Source organism: Corvus kubaryi, unplaced genomic scaffold, assembly GCF_017639235.1.
Source record: "Corvus kubaryi isolate FWS band 111438036 unplaced genomic scaffold, C.kubaryi_AGA036_p1.0 37387, whole genome shotgun sequence".
Taxonomy (NCBI): domain Eukaryota; kingdom Metazoa; phylum Chordata; class Aves; order Passeriformes; family Corvidae; genus Corvus; species Corvus kubaryi.
In genome coordinates, this window is record NW_024581129.1 from 3443347 (window position 1) to 3460738 (window position 17392).

The 17392-nt window shown below is 42.8% G+C and overlaps 1 protein-coding gene across 1 annotated transcript in view; it reads right to left on the reverse strand.

The window, feature by feature from the left end:
* Positions 1-17392, reverse strand: part of PRKAR1B (protein kinase cAMP-dependent type I regulatory subunit beta) — a 92036-nt gene that overhangs the window by 13364 nt on the left and 61280 nt on the right. Inside the window, exons 8-9 of the mRNA XM_042037052.1 lie at positions 9757-9817; positions 6186-6307 (exon numbers count right to left, since the gene is read on the reverse strand). Of these exons, the coding sequence (XP_041892986.1) occupies positions 6186-6307; positions 9757-9817 (183 nt within the window). The remainder of the gene's footprint in view (positions 1-6185; positions 6308-9756; positions 9818-17392) is intronic.

The following is a 17392-nucleotide window of genomic DNA, read 5'->3' on the forward strand; positions in this document are numbered from 1 at the left end:
GTATTTTGTTTATTGGGTACATTAGGAGTCGCTGCAGACTGCCTTTGACAAACATTTTCGGTATCAACAAAATCCTGGTAACACTAAGCAGTTCAGATTTGTAGCCTTTGAAACTCCTTTTCTAGACAACATTCATCTTCCTAATTAATAATTAATCGCACAGTGTTTTAAAGAGATTATCAGGTGTGATAGCAGAGTGTGCCTAAGGCAGTGACTTCATTATCCCTACGGAAGGAGTTTACTTTGTAGTTCTCCTGCCTGTCGAAGGGGTAGGTGCCAAAGGGGTCTCTCTTAGGTTAGAATGTCAAAGAGCAACGATTTAGGGCAGGAAACAATTGGGCTATTATTTTTCTTCTTTTTTTTCTTTTCCTTCTTAAGGAGCTTTTAAATCATAAATCTTCAGATGCTTGTTGTGTAATTTAAGACTCAAGTCGAGTTTTCCTACAGAAAGGCCCAATTCTGTGCAGGGCTGGGTGCCCTTCTGAGGCAGGGGCAGGTTACCATGGCAGGAAGAGTTTACAAACACTGTTCCACCTACAGGCTTTGAACTGCATCTGTGCAGAGACGCTCCAGAGCATGCCAAGAGTGTCAGCGGGGCTGGAAACACTGATTTCACCTACAGGACACTATCTCAAGTACACTCTCGTCGAGAACTCACAGCGGATCCTGCCCAGACCAGAGCCAGTTTGTGGCCCTGACTTGAAATGTCAACAGCAGCATGGAAGGAACAGCCCCCCCCCTCCCCCCCCAAGGATTAATGGGCTGTTTCCAACATGATCAGCCAAGGATAGTGCTGGAAAACTAATCATTACCAATTAATTTCACTCATTTCTGTCCATGAGGCAGCTCTATGCATTAATTCTGAAAGGCCTTCTGCACTATCAATGGGGTTTTTTTTCTCTTATTTGTCAGTTTTGCTATTCCTGTTGCCTGGTTTCAGTAGCGACAGATATTCCTGCCTTTTCCCATTAAGCTTTTGTTCACCTTTAAGAAGTGTTGTTAGGATTGTTCCCACTGATGGGGAAATGGGGAGGGCAATGCTCTGCCCACAGACCAAACAGGTGAGACTGAAAATCAGATGCCCTGACCATGCCTCCTCTCTGACCAGCAGGATAATAAGGAAGAACACAAATCCCCAGATATTTTGAAGTGCTTTTCACAAAGGAGTTGCAGAGGAGGGTGCAACAACCCCCTGTAATTTACCACTAATCTGCAATTAAATATGCTGGGTTTTAAAACTAAAACCAAAAATCTAATGCCAAACTCCTTGACACCATGGGTCCATTTCTCCTTGAATTGTCTCCTGTGAATTATCTTCTATTTTTAGGTCTTTTATTTTTAGGCTGCTGCATGCGATTGCTGGGCAGCTCGACCAGCTATTAATTGGAAATGTTTTACTTCTCATGCAGATTTATTTCTATGCATTCTGCACCACTTCAACCAACCTGTCCTGGGAGCAGATGACAGGCTGCACATTTAAAGGGCAGCTACAAGCTGTGCTCTTCGGGCCCTGTTAGAAACCTTTTGCTGCTCTCTCCTCCTCCACCTGCGCACGTTTGTGTCTGTGCACACATTTTTCTTAAACCATGTCAAACTTTATGACTATTAGGGCCATATGGCAGCAGCTCAGCAAGCTCTGAGTGTGCAGCTGAGATTCAAAGAGTCCCTGAGCACAGTGGGTGAGTCCCGTGACAGGGTCGGTGCGCCGGACACGGCGCTCGCTCGTGACAAAGTGATGCCAACGATCTGACAGGGGAGGGGTGGCAGCTGGAAATCCCAGCAGGCTGCAGCTCCCTGCATTCTTGGCAGCTGCCTTGCAGACTTCGAGGTACTGTGCCACCCAGCCAAGCTGGGAGCTGAACTTAAGAGAGTGGTACATGATCATAACCGCTATTTTTAATACTATTGTCGCTACCTTTCTCAGTAACCTAGACAACAGCAAAAACCTCTTTTCTTTCCAGTTTCAGAGCACTACTACACTGGTTTGAACTACTGTTTGAGCTGGAGTCAGTGGGAAAGCACGAGTTGGGAATAAAACCGGCCCCTGTTCAACTGGCATTTAATTTAAAGGGACTTTTAACTCCACAAAGCTCACATGCCTTTGCATCCACCACTTTAAAATGCTGGCTAAAAATATTTGCGTTATCTGAAGTCAGATGAATAAATCCTCCCCACTGCTGGGTACACAGTGTGGCAGTGCACAACACAACTGCAAATTTATTTGTTAGAAACCGTACATCTGTTATGATTTACGCTTGCCAAAATATAATTCTTTATGGCAACAATTGTTTCATGGTGCTTAAAGTTTTTCACCTCTGTGCCAGGAATCTCATATGGGATAATTCCATGACCTTGGAATCCAGCAGATACATTCCACATCTGTCTGGTCTGGGAAAGCCCAAGTTTGTTGTGTGAAAACTGTAGTGGGAAAGTAAGACCTGGAAATATCTGAAAATACAGAAACTGCAGGGCTGCTTCTTTTTTTTTAATTTTTTTTTTTTTAATTACTAGTTTCAAATGCAGTAAATCGATCTCACAGAAGTCGTTACTTTGCTTTTGTAAGCAGACATTCACTTCTGATCCTATCTTCACATTAAGGAATATGGTATAAACATTACAATAATTCTATCTCTGGGGAAAAAATGCACAGCCTTTAAATATTAAAACTAAATCTTGTTGAAGACTGCTTGATATTTAAACAGAAGAGAACCCAAACTACTGCAAGTAAACATCTTACTGGTGCCTGTGAAGATTTAGAATGGCAGAAGAACTGCAGCTGTCCTGGAATCTCAGGGTATACACTTTTCTCATTAGACTTTTTAGCAAAAAATGAACCGCAAACAGCTTTGTGAGCAGTGAACTTAAAAAGCTCTGGTTTCCTGTGGTTCTTCCCTCTGCAAATTTTCTGTTATTCTAATAATTTGGCTGAGCTCCTGCTGCAGCCTTACTCTCCAAGAGGCACTGTAGCATTTCCATGCACACAGCCTGCACCTCAAATAACCTGCACCCCAAATAAACTGTGCAACACTGGAGATGGAAGGTGGACAGAAGGCCATGAGAAAAATGTTCTAGTAAGAAATACAGGGAAAAGGTGAATGTGCTTTCTTGATAGAAGGGGGAGACTAAATAGTCTTGTCCATACTAACTAGGATGATATCCCAGGTTTTGGGAAGCAGGAATTGCTGTTCTGATCATCACTGGGGTTATCAGTCTCCCTTCCAAAGGTTTCAGTGGTTTCTCTTCAGTCTGCAAATCCTGAAGGTGCCAATTCACTCCCAGGCTGTCTTTGGGCAGCACCAATGTCCTTACACTGTCCCAAAGGGATGGCACAGAGCAAGGCAGCAGGGCAGGCTAACCAGAAATGAATGACTAATTCATGAAGTTCAACAGTTTTAAATCCACATGTGAGTCCTGGGTGTCTTAGAGAAGTTTTTATGCTCAGAGCCACAAGATTCCACTTGGAACCAATATCTGGGATGCACCAAAGCTTTATAAAGTGATAACTGATTTGTCCAAGGCACGATATGAATGATTGTGGTTTATGATAAATCATAGAATGGTTTGGATTGGAAGTGACCTTAAGGATCATCTCGTTCCACCCTCTGCCATGGGCAGGGACACCTTCCAGTAGTTCAGGTTGTTCCAAGCCCTGTCCAACCCAGCCTTGAACACTTCCAGGGGTGGGGCAGCCACAGCTTCTCTGGGCAACCTGTGCCAGGGCCTTACCACCCTCACAGGGGAGAATTTCTTCCTGATATCTAATCTAAGCCTAATCTCTTTCATTTTGAAGCCAATCCCCCTTGCCCTGTTACTCCAGGCTCTCCATCTTTCTTGCAGGCTCCCTTCAGCTACTGAAAGGCCACAGTGTGGTTACCCTGAAGCCTTCTCTTGTGCAGACTGAGCAATCCCGGTTCTCTCAGACTTTCCTCCCAGGAGAGGGGCTCCATCCCTCTGATCATCTCAGTGGCCTCCCCTGGGGAGGGGACCCCAGAGCTGGACACAGAGAGCAGAGCAGAGGAGCAGCATCCCCTCCCTTGACTTGCTGCCACGCTGCTTTTGACACAGCCCAGGAAACAACTGGGGCTTTCTGGGCTGCATCGAAATGTAAAATGAGTAAAAAAAAAAGGTAAATGAGTACCTTGTGCAAAAATCATGTGGCCAAGTTAGCTTTGTAGTACTGGACACGCTGTGCTGCAAAGGAGGCTGCATTTCAGTGATATATGAAATGGTTTGCTGCATATACAGCAGCCAAACAACTTGGCTGCATTTCTGGTGGTTTGGATTAGAAGACCACAAAGATCAAAAAGCATATGAAAGAAGCTAATGGCTTTTCAACATATTGTGACAACAAACCAGCCAAAACTACTTTCAACCAGGTTGTAGAATAATGTGTTCCTGGTGACTTGCAGCAATTTTCCTACAGAAAAGTTTAACATCAAAGATGTAAACTCCTGTAAAAATCAGGTTTAAAATACGAAGCTTAAACTGTGTGGGAGCAGGCAGAAATACTACTGCAGCACAAGAAATAGTTGATATTGGATGTTCATTCTCTAAAATAAAAAAATATAGGCAACTTCCAAAGTGAGAAACTATGTCAGATTTGCAGTGGAAGGGTGAGGTGAGCAGATACTTTCTACAGAATGCAGTGTTAATGCTTTTCTACCCACTCAAGTCTTAACAGCTGTTTCAGCAAGAGGGGGAAAATAAAGGCCCTTGGTAACTTAAGCAAGGTGCCAATTTTCCACATGGGATTCAATGGCTAAGAAAATTAGATTTCCCTAGTCTCCTGCTGGTGCAAGGAATAACAGCACACTCAGTAACACTAGGAGAAATAAAAATTCCATATTTCTGAAAAAACTTCTACTTCCTAATTTTTCCTTATATACTAAATATCTTCTTAATTAAAAAGATTCCCTATCTAATATCTAGCCTCTTTTATTCTGACACTATTGTTTTGAAGGGACACTGCTTGTCACATATTTAAAGTTCTGAATTGTTTCCCTGTATGATAGACAGGTGCAGTTACTTGCACTGACAATTTTGTGAGCATTGAAGAAAAGCTATGTTCATAAATAAAATACATATTTCCAACACTCAAGAGGAAAGAAGGATGGAATTTTAAGTGTCAGATTTTGATTACGAACTAAATTCTGGCTGCTTTGCATAGAGGCACCTGTCCAAATATCCACAGACAAGGAGCAAGCACAGCAAAGCCTGGGATGCATTCTGTGCACATACAACTGAATCCCAAGGCCACACAATGACCAGCTTCTTACACGCCTCTGACCCACCTTCTCCCACAGTGAGGGGCTCCAATTCCCTCCCAGTTCCTGTGCCACCACTGGAACTCATTGCTGGCCATGTACCACCTGGCCTGGCAGTGCACTGGAGCTGTCACCACAGCCATATGTTGGCTATTTCTGGTCTCTATTTGTACAGGAACACTCACAATCCATAGACACTCACATCTTAATGCTCTCTTGTTATTCAGTCCGAGTCTCTCCAATACCTCTGTGTAACTTGTTGTACATCACAGTGCCTTGGTACTTGTGTGAGATACCAAGGATCCAAATATTTATGGTGGGGGTGGGGGGAAACCCTGTCAGCATCTGCTTGCAGAAGTGAGGTGGTGGAACTGAAGTGTCAGATAATCTCCCAAAAAGATGTCAGCATTTTCAGCTGCCTGACAGATCTGTCTGCCTGTGTCAGCGTAAACTAGAAGATGGCTCAACCATTTGGACTGAGTTTAAGGCAAAGAAAGAACAAATTATCTGTTTTCTGATCAGGTCTCCTGCTCCAGTTTACAGATGTCCATTTGTGATATCCCCTGTAAGTCCCTTTGGGAACAACAATCAATGCACTCTGTGGCTGTCCAGCCCTGCTGAAGTATTGGAAATTTGGAACTAGAAAAATCTCCTGTAGAAAACAAACCTGCAAGCAGTAAAGACACCAGACACACCTCAAAATTCCTCAGCATTTTCAATTTACTGGAAAGAAGATTGTCCAGCTTAAGACAATTCCATGGAACTGGTCTCTGAATTCATTTGAATTTTGAGTAGGTCTTCTGGTTTAAGTGGAGTTAGATTTATGCTGAAGTAAGAGATTGAACTGAACCCAAATATCTTTAATACACAGCCTTGATCTTTACCAGGAAATGACAAAGCTTATCAGGGTGCCAATCTTACCTCTGTAATAATGAAGAAGTCATCACCAGGCTCTCCCTGCACAACAATTTTTTCTCCATCTTCAAACTGGACAGGTTCCAGTGCATCAGCCACTGTCAGCCGCTCCCATTTGTCCAGGGACTCTAAAATATTGAAGATCATAAAGCTATATTATAAAAACACTCCAACTTTGGCTGAAGATTGTTATCTAAACTGACAGCTCTGCCATGCCTGGTTCTGTTATAAAAGAAACATTTCTTTCATCCAGGCACTTTGCACGAACCTCCAGTTGGGAAACATGAATGTATTTATTCATTGTGTCTTAGCCTTCAGTAATCACCCAGATAGCAATCTTAAAAGTTGGACAGGAAAGGTTGGCTCCGGTTCCCTGCGCCTGCGATCTGATCTGCACTGCCCTGGCCTGCCACGGCCTGGAGCAGCTGAGGAGCTGCCTGGAGAGGTGGGAACACTGAGATTCCCTTTCCACATCCCACACCAGGTGTCAGGACAAGCCCTACAGTCTTTTCATCAGAGCTGCTCCCAGCTCCTGGTGGGCTGCGGGGTGGGTGATGCAGAGTCCATCTCAAGGATGGGTGAGACCACCGGAGGCAATGGCCAGACCCTGGTGCCACGAGCAGCAGGAGACCAGAGGTATCCAGGTTTATGGATGTTTGAAATGGCACCTCTGCTTCGTTTGCCAGCAGGATGGCTTGCAAAGTGTTTTTCTTCATGACCCCACTTAAGGGAGAAAAGTTATAAAACTTCCAAAAAATGTCTGTAATTAAAAATGGCCGGTCTGTTTTAGGATTATTGGAGTGAATGCAGCCTGTGATAGGGGGTCCTCACCACCCACCTGCACCTACCCCAAACCCCCTGGAGCACAGACATGCCCTGCACAGGGCACATCCAGAGCTGCTCAGTGCCCCACTGCCCTCCCCTGCCTTTGCTGAGGGACGGATTCCACCTGTCCTGCCCTCGGAGAGGAGGGTGCCACCTGTGTCTCTCTGCAACACCCATTTGCATGAGAATTCAAGACAGTGAATTGTACTTGAACTTTTGTACTTTGATCAGATTTGACTGAAAAATTACAGGTTTAAAAGTTATTAAAAGCAACAGATAATACTCTTCACTGCCTCAAACAGCTGGGCTGAAATTCATGTCCCAGAGCTCTGCTGATTCCTACTTACTATGAATTATTGAACTAATGTAAGTCAAGATACAGCTTCTGACACCAGGATTAGATCTGTGCCATTCCATCAGTTTCTCTGGTTTCCCCATTTTTGTCAAAAATATTGCTTAGAAGTATTGTGTGAGGGTGAAAGAGCTGGTTTTTAGAAGCTAAAATGCCTTTTGGCTGAGCTCAGAAGGGCACACTGAGTCTGGTGACAAAACCAGACTGACGGGCTCAAAGCACCAAAGGTAAGGTCTGAGTTGACTGACACATCTGCATGTTTTTATGCCACTTTCTGTTGCTGTTTGGGAAATGAATTGTTTGTAACATTTTCCCCACCTAAAGCACTTCCCTGGTGTGTTTGTGACCTTTGCTGCAGAAGAACTAATGTCAAAGACCAAGCCCATATTGTCAATGCAACATTCAAAAACTGCTCTGTTTGACTAAAAATAAGCATAAAACTCTTTCATACAGACTAGAGAAGACTTTTTCTTTTTTTTTTTTTTTAAGAACTCAGTAATTAACAATGAAAAGAAAGAGTCTCTTGAAACTTCTTCTTCAGTTGGCTTTATGAAAAATTCAAAGCTAATTCTAGCTCCAGTCACGAAGTGTCTCTCTTTTGTATAAGGGAACTGTACCACTACAAATACATTGGTTTATAATCCTTGCAAACAGATCATTATATAGAATATTCTACAAGTTTTAGTTGCAGAGTTGAAGTACCAGATAGATTAGACCACATGCAATTTTTTTTGCAATGTCTACATTGTACATATCATGTCACAGCTTTATATTTAATTAAACACAAGAAGAAAAATTTAAAACAATCACTTCTTTCATATCTTGTTTGAGACACTTTAAACAACTACTGATAATCTAAAAGAATCCTTGGACTAAAAACAAAACGTGACTCTTGCAATTATATGGCTCATTACAGCCACTAGACAGGCCTTGCAAAAAAGAAATATAAGGAGCAGGTAGAGATTTTTCCACCAGGAAATCACTGAGTTCTGACCACATTGAGGGATGAAGAGAAGTTGACTTTTTAGTGCCATGTTGAGATTTCTAAAATATCTTTCTGCTTCGCAGGTGTCATCTACTTTTTAGACATGTCAAAGAGATCCTTGCACATTTCACCTAAATTTCCATGTTCCTGCAATGACGTGTTATTTTGTTCACTGCTTTTCTGTACTTAAAAAAGGTCCAAATCCTTAAGTCCTTCCTCTTTTTTTTACTGAGATTCAAAAGCCACACTACAAATTAGGCTCTAATTACATGGCAAACCGCATGTTTAAGGAAGCACATCTCTGAATAACCTTTCTACTCTGAAATTGTTTTGAGATGTCTCATTGTTGTAATTGCTCCTCATTAGTGCAGGTGCACAGATCCTTTTTTTCTTTAAATACTCATTGTAATTTGGTATAATTTGTGCTCTTAATTTAGGAAGATTTAAATTAAGCATAAAAGAAGGTTTTTAAAAGATGAAAACTTCATTAATGAAGTGAACAACATACTTAGCCTTACTTTAAGCATACAAATATAATTGAAAATCTCATGGATTGGACCTGTCAGAAGTTCAAGTATACTCTCACTGAGACACTCTCATATTTCAGGTACCTCAGCTTGAATGGTAGGTGAATATCATATACAAAAAATACCAGAAAAATTTTAAGTAGTAATATAAATACTCTAATTACATAGCAAATAAATCCTGAACTGTTTTCTTCCAAACAGCCCCAGCAGAAACATGATGTTTCTCCTACAGGATCAACAACTCATTGTACTGTCTAACACTGTCCTCCTTATTAGAGGCTTTTGTTCTCCTAATGGTGATTGATTGGTCAGGCATTATGGGTTTGTTGTTTTTCCTACTGAAGGCCATCAAGAACATGTCCAAATTTCGTGGCTATCACATTAATCAAAGGGAAACAAAATCCAAGGACAAGAAGCTAAACAGATGTTTTAAGAATGTGAGACAGGGGCTGTAAAATGCACAGAAGAAAAAAGATCAGTCTGGTTTGATTTGTAAGGTTGGTTTGTTTAGTGCACACAAACGCTGTATTCTTGCAGGAAAAAGCTTCTCACCTGTTCCCTGGGAGGATGTAACTGGACTTTATGACAAATTCGTATCTCTGCACTGCTTTCTGCTCTATCTACATGATCTTTACTCAGTGGCAGCTACTGAAAGTACCAGTGCATGCCTGCTCCACCTTTAATGTGTGCTCCAAACACATGGGCAGTGCACAGGAAAGAATGGGAAAAACAAAAAGGGCCCTTTACACTTCCATTCCTTCAGGAACAACACAAGTGAGACCTTCTGTGTGAGCACCACTGCTTTCACCGTGCCATCAAAGATCAAAATTCATCCTGCAAGCACAAATAACAGAGGAACCAACAGCCAAGTTCCAAAGGGCAACTGACCCAAAATGGAGACCTTGCTCAGGAATTCTTCGTACATCTTCCGCTTCCTCAGAGTGCTGCCCTGTTATTACAGGAGAGAGAAAAAGGAGGCACAACATTACACAAAGTATTTTTGTGATTTCTTCCTACAGCTGCTCTTTTTTTTTCCCCCTCTCCTTCCAAATCTTAGGCACAGCCAGTGTAAACAGCCTCAGGCAAACATTTCCCCATAAAATGTCTGGGCAAGTTGTATTGCTGATAAGCAAAGACAGAAGGACTCAAATTCAATCCTGCTGTAATTTCACTGACTTCACTGGTGTTACTGGACACTGCAGATGAATTGTATCCATTTACAGGCATTCATTTTAAAGCCTGAACTTCATCAATTAACTGTTTAGCTAATTCAATATATATCTCGTTGCCAATGAGGCTCTTTGCAATTACGAAGTAGGATAAAATTTAAAATGTCCCCCTCATGAGTCCCATCCTTGTAGGTTAAAAACTCTTCAATGCCAAATGTGTTTATCTGTAAACCTGGCTGATATTCTGTACAGTGTTGTACCTATTGTTATGCTGAGCAATCCATTCATATCATTTTTTTAACAAGATTTAAGCATTTGGGGGCAGACAATCCATCAATGTATGTGCAGCCACCGGCACAGTCATTCCCACTCTACTAAGATTTTGTTGTGTGATAAATTTCCAAGACACCTTCTCCTTACAATGTGTTTGATCAGCAAGACAGAAACCACAAGCTGCTGTTGCAGCACGCGTTTTTGAAGGTGATTCATGTAGGAATAATTATGTTGAAGTTTTACCAGCACAAAAATAATGAATGCATCCTTAATTCCTTCTGCAGTGGCACAAAAGACTCATAAGGAAGTTCTTCCCAGGTACCAATAGGAACTCCAGGGCCTGCCTTGGTTCCGTGCAGTTTGTTCCACACTGGTGACACCCCAAATCCCTTCTGCCTGGGCAGATTTCCTGGGGATGTCAAAGGCTGCCTGGTGCCTCCTACTCAGATCTACAAGGCACAACACAAGGATGATACACTGATCTTCTCAAGAAAAGGAAAACAAAGATGCCATTTATTCATAGACTGGACAGAGAGGATGGAAGCAAATGTCAGTGTCTGCCATAGAAAAAGCCACTTCTCTATTCCTCCTCCTCCAAGTGGCCACCTGTAAGTGCTGGAAAAATGGGGATAGAGAAGGGAAAAGGAGAAGAAGAAACACTTTGCCCTCCAGTGTGAAAACATTCAGACGTGGTTTGGGTATGAAAGTGGGAATGGCTGGTGTATTCAAGGGCAGTGGTATAACTAAGAATTAAATATCATCCCTCTTCCCACACGTGCTGCGCAGGTGGAGCTGCAACAACCCCCAAAGCACCACGAATCCTTCCAGCAGCATCAACAGGCTTGACTCCAGCTGGGGACCACAGCACCAGCTGCAGCTGCCAGGTGCTGTCCTCTGGGGACAGCTCAAGTTTGTGCCCCTGTCCTGGGATCACCCCTGCTCCCAAACAGCCACAGCCCCAGCAGGAGCTGCCACTCTTCCCAGGTAGCTGTGGGTCAGCAGCAGCAGCTCCCGAGGTCTCTCCCTGTGCACCCCGGCCATAACTCCGAGCTGGTGATGACAGTTCTCCTCAGCGATAGCATCGCTAACCCTCGTCTGACCTCTGTGTCTGACAAACTTGGTTCTCTACCTCGGGGGGCCCCAGCAGCATTTGAAGTGCCAGAAAGAAAAAAAGTAAAGAACTTCAAACGCAGGAGGCTCTGCAAGCCACGCCAGCTTCTGACAGCTCGCTGGGAGACAGAGAATGGAAAACTGGACACTGCACAGTTGTTGCTTTCCTCCCTGCAATCGAGTGGAAACAAGAGCAGCAAAATTGACAGCTGTGGAAAAGGAGATTGGTGGTTTAGTTTGATGGGCTGGGACACCCAGGGACAGATGTGGAAAATGCTTTTTTAAATGACTTGCGGGCACAGATGAATTTTAAGAAGCAGTAATCAGTAGCCATAAGAGATGCCTGACCACAGCTTTGAGTATTTAGAGATGCAGACAAGGCCCAGGAAGGTGGGAATTGCAGCCATCCCACCTGGCGCAGAGAGAAAGAGCCCACCACTTCCTACAGGAACACAGGTGTGTTATGCTTTGGCTAAACTAAGCCAGGGCAGCAGTACAGAATCCACAGTGAAGCCAAGTGCAAAAGCAACGCTGAAGTGGAAATAATTAATTAAATGTGCTGTTACAATTTTTTGTATTGTCACAGTATCTAGAGCTCCTCTTAATGCATAGCTACACTGACTTAAACATCCCCTGTCTCAGGATGATCCCGCAGAGGTAAGGGAGAACGTGGGCCCAGGGAAGAACTAGTGACTGGGGCTTGGGGCTGCTGTTCCCCAGCACATGCACTGAAGCCCAAGGTGACCCAGCTGATGGCTCCTGACTCATCCTGCAGGATGGCTCCATCCATCCCTCCCTCTCTCTCTCCTGGAGGAGACAAACAGCAGCCTCTGGGGTGGCAGGAGCCATCCGACAGCAGAGCTTCACCTCAGGGTGCCACAGGCAGGCACAGGAGCTTCCTCTGCTCTTTCAGAGCATCCGAGGCTGGATCCTGGTTGGCACAACCAGATCCCAATTGCAGTTCCAGGTAGGAGAAGCCTGGCTCACCCTTATGCACATTATTTTTACTTGAGTGCATTTTCCTGCTCAAGCTTTCACGAGCAGAGTGAGGGGAAGGATTTTGAGAGAACAGTACTGTAGTGCAAGCTAAAGACAACCCAGCAGTGGAATTACAACCAACCAACCATGTGCTTATTTCCATTGGTATTAACCATCTTTTCTCCCATGAAACAAAGAGGGAACATGGAATCATAGAATCACGGAGTGGCTTGGGTTGGAAGGGACCTTAAAGATCACTTAGTTCCTTCCCTCCTTCTATGACCAGCCTGATATTCCTCACTCGTCCCCTTCCCCAGGTGTAATGTCACCTCTGACTTCCGATGTCCTGTTTTATATTTCTTTTATTCAGTTGTTTTTCCCAAATTGCTGAGGTCGGGAATATGTACACCATCCCAATCTCCTCTTCTACCCTTCAGTACCTTCTGCAGAAGTGCCAGCCTGTACATTCCCTGGCACAGAAGTCAAGTCTGTCCTCATGCAGTATTTTGGATCTTCTAGAAGCAGCAGCAAATAAGACAGTACCAACATTTACAGTCTATGAGATGCTGTGAAAGCTCACCAGAGCAGAAAAATAACAAGAAAGGATCTGGAGATGTTAGAAATGGGACTAGAAAAATAATAGAATGAGCATCCATTTGGAAAATACAACTAATAAAAAAAATCCAAAGCAGAGATGTTTGACAAACAGAAGACCTGCAAGTTGTAAAGGTGCAAGAGATTCACAGACAGGAGGTGAGACCTGCATCAGACTGCAACAAGAACGCAGCCAAGGCTATTTTGGTCTGCACAGGCAAAGATATCATCCAGGAATGAAGTTTAGAGGCTCCATCTCCGTGGCTCAGATGTGACGGCGCCTGGTGTGCTACATTCTGTCTCGGTACCTCTTCTCCAGAAATGTGCTCCCAAATCCAACAGAGCTTGAAGAAATGCTAAAACACTCAGGAGAGCTGATAAAGAAGGAGCGAAACAAATCCAGCCTGTATTTGTTGGCTCAGCACTGGGATCACAGGTATGTCACCCTCAAGGCTAGCAGCACTGTAGCAGGGGTTTTAAGTAGACAGTGATAATTATCTACAGATATATGACAGAAAGAGAGGGCAATTCAGTACAGCATAACTTGACATAACTGAAAGTAACAGGAGAAAATTAAGAAAATCTAATTTAAGATCAATATCAAAAAAGTTTTCCAATGAAGGAATTATTCTCCTGCAGAAAAGTTTCTCAGGGGAAGCAGTAGAAATCTTACAGCTTAAGCCAGATAAAAACAATAGTAAATGTACATGAATAATTCTGTACTGGCAGGGTTCTTGATGGCATGTTTTAAAAAGTCTTTATTAATTCTGCTTTTTTCTAACCTATTAATATCTTATTTCAATAGTCACTGCTTCTCCCTCTCCCCCCTCTCCTTTGTTCACTTTCTCCCTGGTTCTGAGCTGTCAGGCACAAGCTCATCTCCTTAAAGGCAGTGGCTCCCATTAACTACAAAGCCTCGTTAATATTCTAAGCTGCAGTGCTCCTCCCTGAGACAGTCCCAAGGAGAAACAAGATCACTCTCGTTCATCAAATCCTCACAGAGAAGGCCTCAAAGCCATTTTTGGACCACTTAATGTAGCAAGTCCTAGGCTTAGCTTAAGCAATACACAGGCTAGGGAAAACGAATGCCCCGGAGATTGGAACAGGTCCTGCTGAGTTCCTACTCAGTATCTCTTTCATCTCATTTCCAACTGCCTTTTCCCTGTTTTCGTCCATTTTTTTCTTCTCACTCCTCCCATCCAATCTTTCCTTGTCTCTCCAGAACTCTGTGTCTTGCTTCTGATTCATTTTTTCAGGTGGAGCTGATTGAGTCCTTCCTAGGAATCCCCACCTTCAGTAAGGAGCCAAACAAATGTCTACTGAGAGGCAAAGCATGACTCGAGTTTCAAAGAAAGAGTTATGCTGGCAGGAGGTGCCGGAATGGACTTCAGGACTGCACAGCCCCATTTAATCCCTGATTAACCTGATCCTGAGTGATGCTTTGGGTGTTCATTCCTGCTGGAGTATGAAAGAAAGAGCCCCTGTGCAGTCTGGCCATGAACACCAAGCAGCCCACATGGTCCTGGTGCTCTGTTCCACAGATGTCAGGTGGATTGCAGCCTTTGGAGTTGCTTTATGCTTTGGGCACTAGACAACCTCCAATTTATGGTAACCCAAAATCCTTCTGACCCTATTTTATCTGAGCAGAAATAAAAGCACTCATTAAAGAATTTGTTCTCAGGTTCAAAGCTGTAAAAAGATGGTAGAAGAAACCCAAAATAGCATAAATAAAATGAAGTACAGCATTAGGAACTGGCTAAGCTTGATTTGTCACAAGTTACAAACCAATGCCATAACTCACTTTCAGTGAGCAGTTTGCCAAATAGGCCAAATGTATTGAATCCCACACAACTCCACTCCCAGAGCCAGGTATCTTGGACCATGGAAACTAGAGGGTAGTTGAATTATCCTGGATCAAGTCTTCCTAAAGAAGAAATTGCAAGAAATTAATACTTCAAATTTTCTCAGTCTGGGAACTGAATTGTCTAGGGGATCAATCTGATGTTGGGATACAGACATTTGCTTCTCTGGTATTTGTGGCATTTGCTATATTTAGAACGCAAATATTGTACTACCCTGGGATGTTCCCCATTCCGTGATGCTCTTGAATCCAAATTGCAAAGAAGAGAGCAGCAACTGAATTCCATGAGAAGCCTATGGCAAAAAAAAATCCTTTGCTCTCTCCCAGAAGAATATAAGTAAATAGATGTTGAATATATGCACGAGTGTGTGTGTCTGTGCCCGTGTGCACACACACAGAGAACATACACATAAAAGAATTTGCAACAGAGTGAAAAGTATGTAACTTAGAGAGATGATTCTATGAAATAAATGGAACACACAGATGGAAAGATAATTTGTGAGTGTACCACAGAGGGAACACATTGAAGTGGTTTTTTGTACCCCACCTAGCACAATGAATTTCATGGCGTTATACTTTGTCAAGGACTGCAGTGAAAGCCAAGCAATTTCAGTGCACATAATGAAAAAAAAGATCTATCCCAACATTTACAATCATCACAGCTGCTACAACAAACTTGAATGTGACCTTCAAGCCATCAGGGTACCTAAGCTGAGACTATGAAATATAAAGAAATAGATCTGTTTCAACAAACTTCCTTTGGGACAGACTAAATAATAAATGGATGACAACTGTAACTAAAAGCCAGCAGGAACTCTCTGCATCAGGCTTTGTCCATCCATAGAAAGGAAACCCCAAACTCCAAACCTCCTGAGATACATTTTATTCATGGCATAAACCAGTCAGGATCAATGAGACACATAAGTGGGGGAAATGGCACTAAACAGAAATAAAATACAAAATTATTAAATGCAAAGCAAAGGACCAAAATAGCGCCTGCAAGGAGAAATGAGCTGGAGAGTCAAGTGTCTCATGACAGGATAAAATCTTCTTGGCAAGTGTGGATCTGAAGGCATGATTTGCAAATAAATATTTACAACTCAAATAAAATTTCAACACTTGACTGAGAAAACATGAGGCTGGGCATGGAAGGGAAGGAATGCAGACAAGAGAAAAAACTATCTGGGGTTATGGAGGGGCTTTATCTGACTACAGCAAAAATCTTTGGGAGATAAAGGTCATTTATTCCTTGGACAAAAGGATTTGCAAGCAGAAAATAAGAAAAGGGAAACCTGCTTGCTCCCAGGTTTTAAAACCATCTTAAATTATACATTTCAAAAGGTACCCTAAGAATTACCACTCCTTATTTAAAAGCAGGAGCATTTCTACATTCAAAATACCCACTTAGAGGCCAAATGGCAGGACACCATGTTTCTGGGAGTTGAAAGGCAGCTACTACTGCACTTAAAGTGAGCACAGCAAAAGCAGCCCCATAATGGTGGAGTCAGCTTTAAGTATGAAATGCAGCCACTGAAACATGATGTAATTAATTCTTAGGCTTGAGGAAATGTGCAGAGAGCCACTGTAACCTGCCCTCACATGACTGCACAAAGACAGGTGTTTTATTTCACCTACAGCAATGAAATTATCCACCCTGCACCTACAAATAAATGGAAAGATGACAGGATTCACTCAGTGAGGATGGGTAAATTGCATTCACCATGGATTGCATTTAAAATTGGACATTTTCTATACCTGCAGCAATTAATTCACCATGAAATATTTCCTATCTGAATACTGGGAATACTACAATAATGCAGTCTGGGTATCTAACACAATGCAACAAACACCAATTTTTAGTGGCCCCATCTGTGAAAAAAAACCACAAGAAGCGAGAGAGGGAGAGAAAATATATCCATGCTAATCAAAAGGTCTCGTTGATTGCAGAAACTGAGCTTGCTAGGTAAGGTAGAGCAGTCACTGGTCCAGAGAACATGTAAATTAATTTGAAAAGCACTTAGCACTACACTAGAATCAAACAGAAGTACAACCATAATATTCAGCTTGTATGTATGACCAAAGCTAGCAACAAAAACACAGTCTTTTCCACTTGGGACTTCAAATCCTTTTAGCAAAGTCCTGTCTCTGCATCAAATATTCATCTTCTGAAATGTGCTATCAGATGATAATGGACACATGGCCAACCCTGACAGCTCACAGGGCTGGCTGATTTTAGGTACCTCTAGTTCCACCAGCACCAACACTAAAATCACCTCAAGGCTGCAAAGCCTGTGACCCTGTCCCTTCAGTTCCTCACCACAAGGTTACAGGCAGCTGCAGAAAGCTCTGCCTAAAGAGCCAAGGAATATGTGCCTTGTCCTGATATTTATTTCCCTCCTACATTCCTTCTCTTTTGTATTTTGGATTCTTCCTTGTAGCTTGCAGGTTCATCACACCAGTTACCCCAGACACCCCTCCACTGCATCCTTGTAGGGAATGGGATGAATAAGTTGGATGTGCCTCTTACATCTCTTTAGAA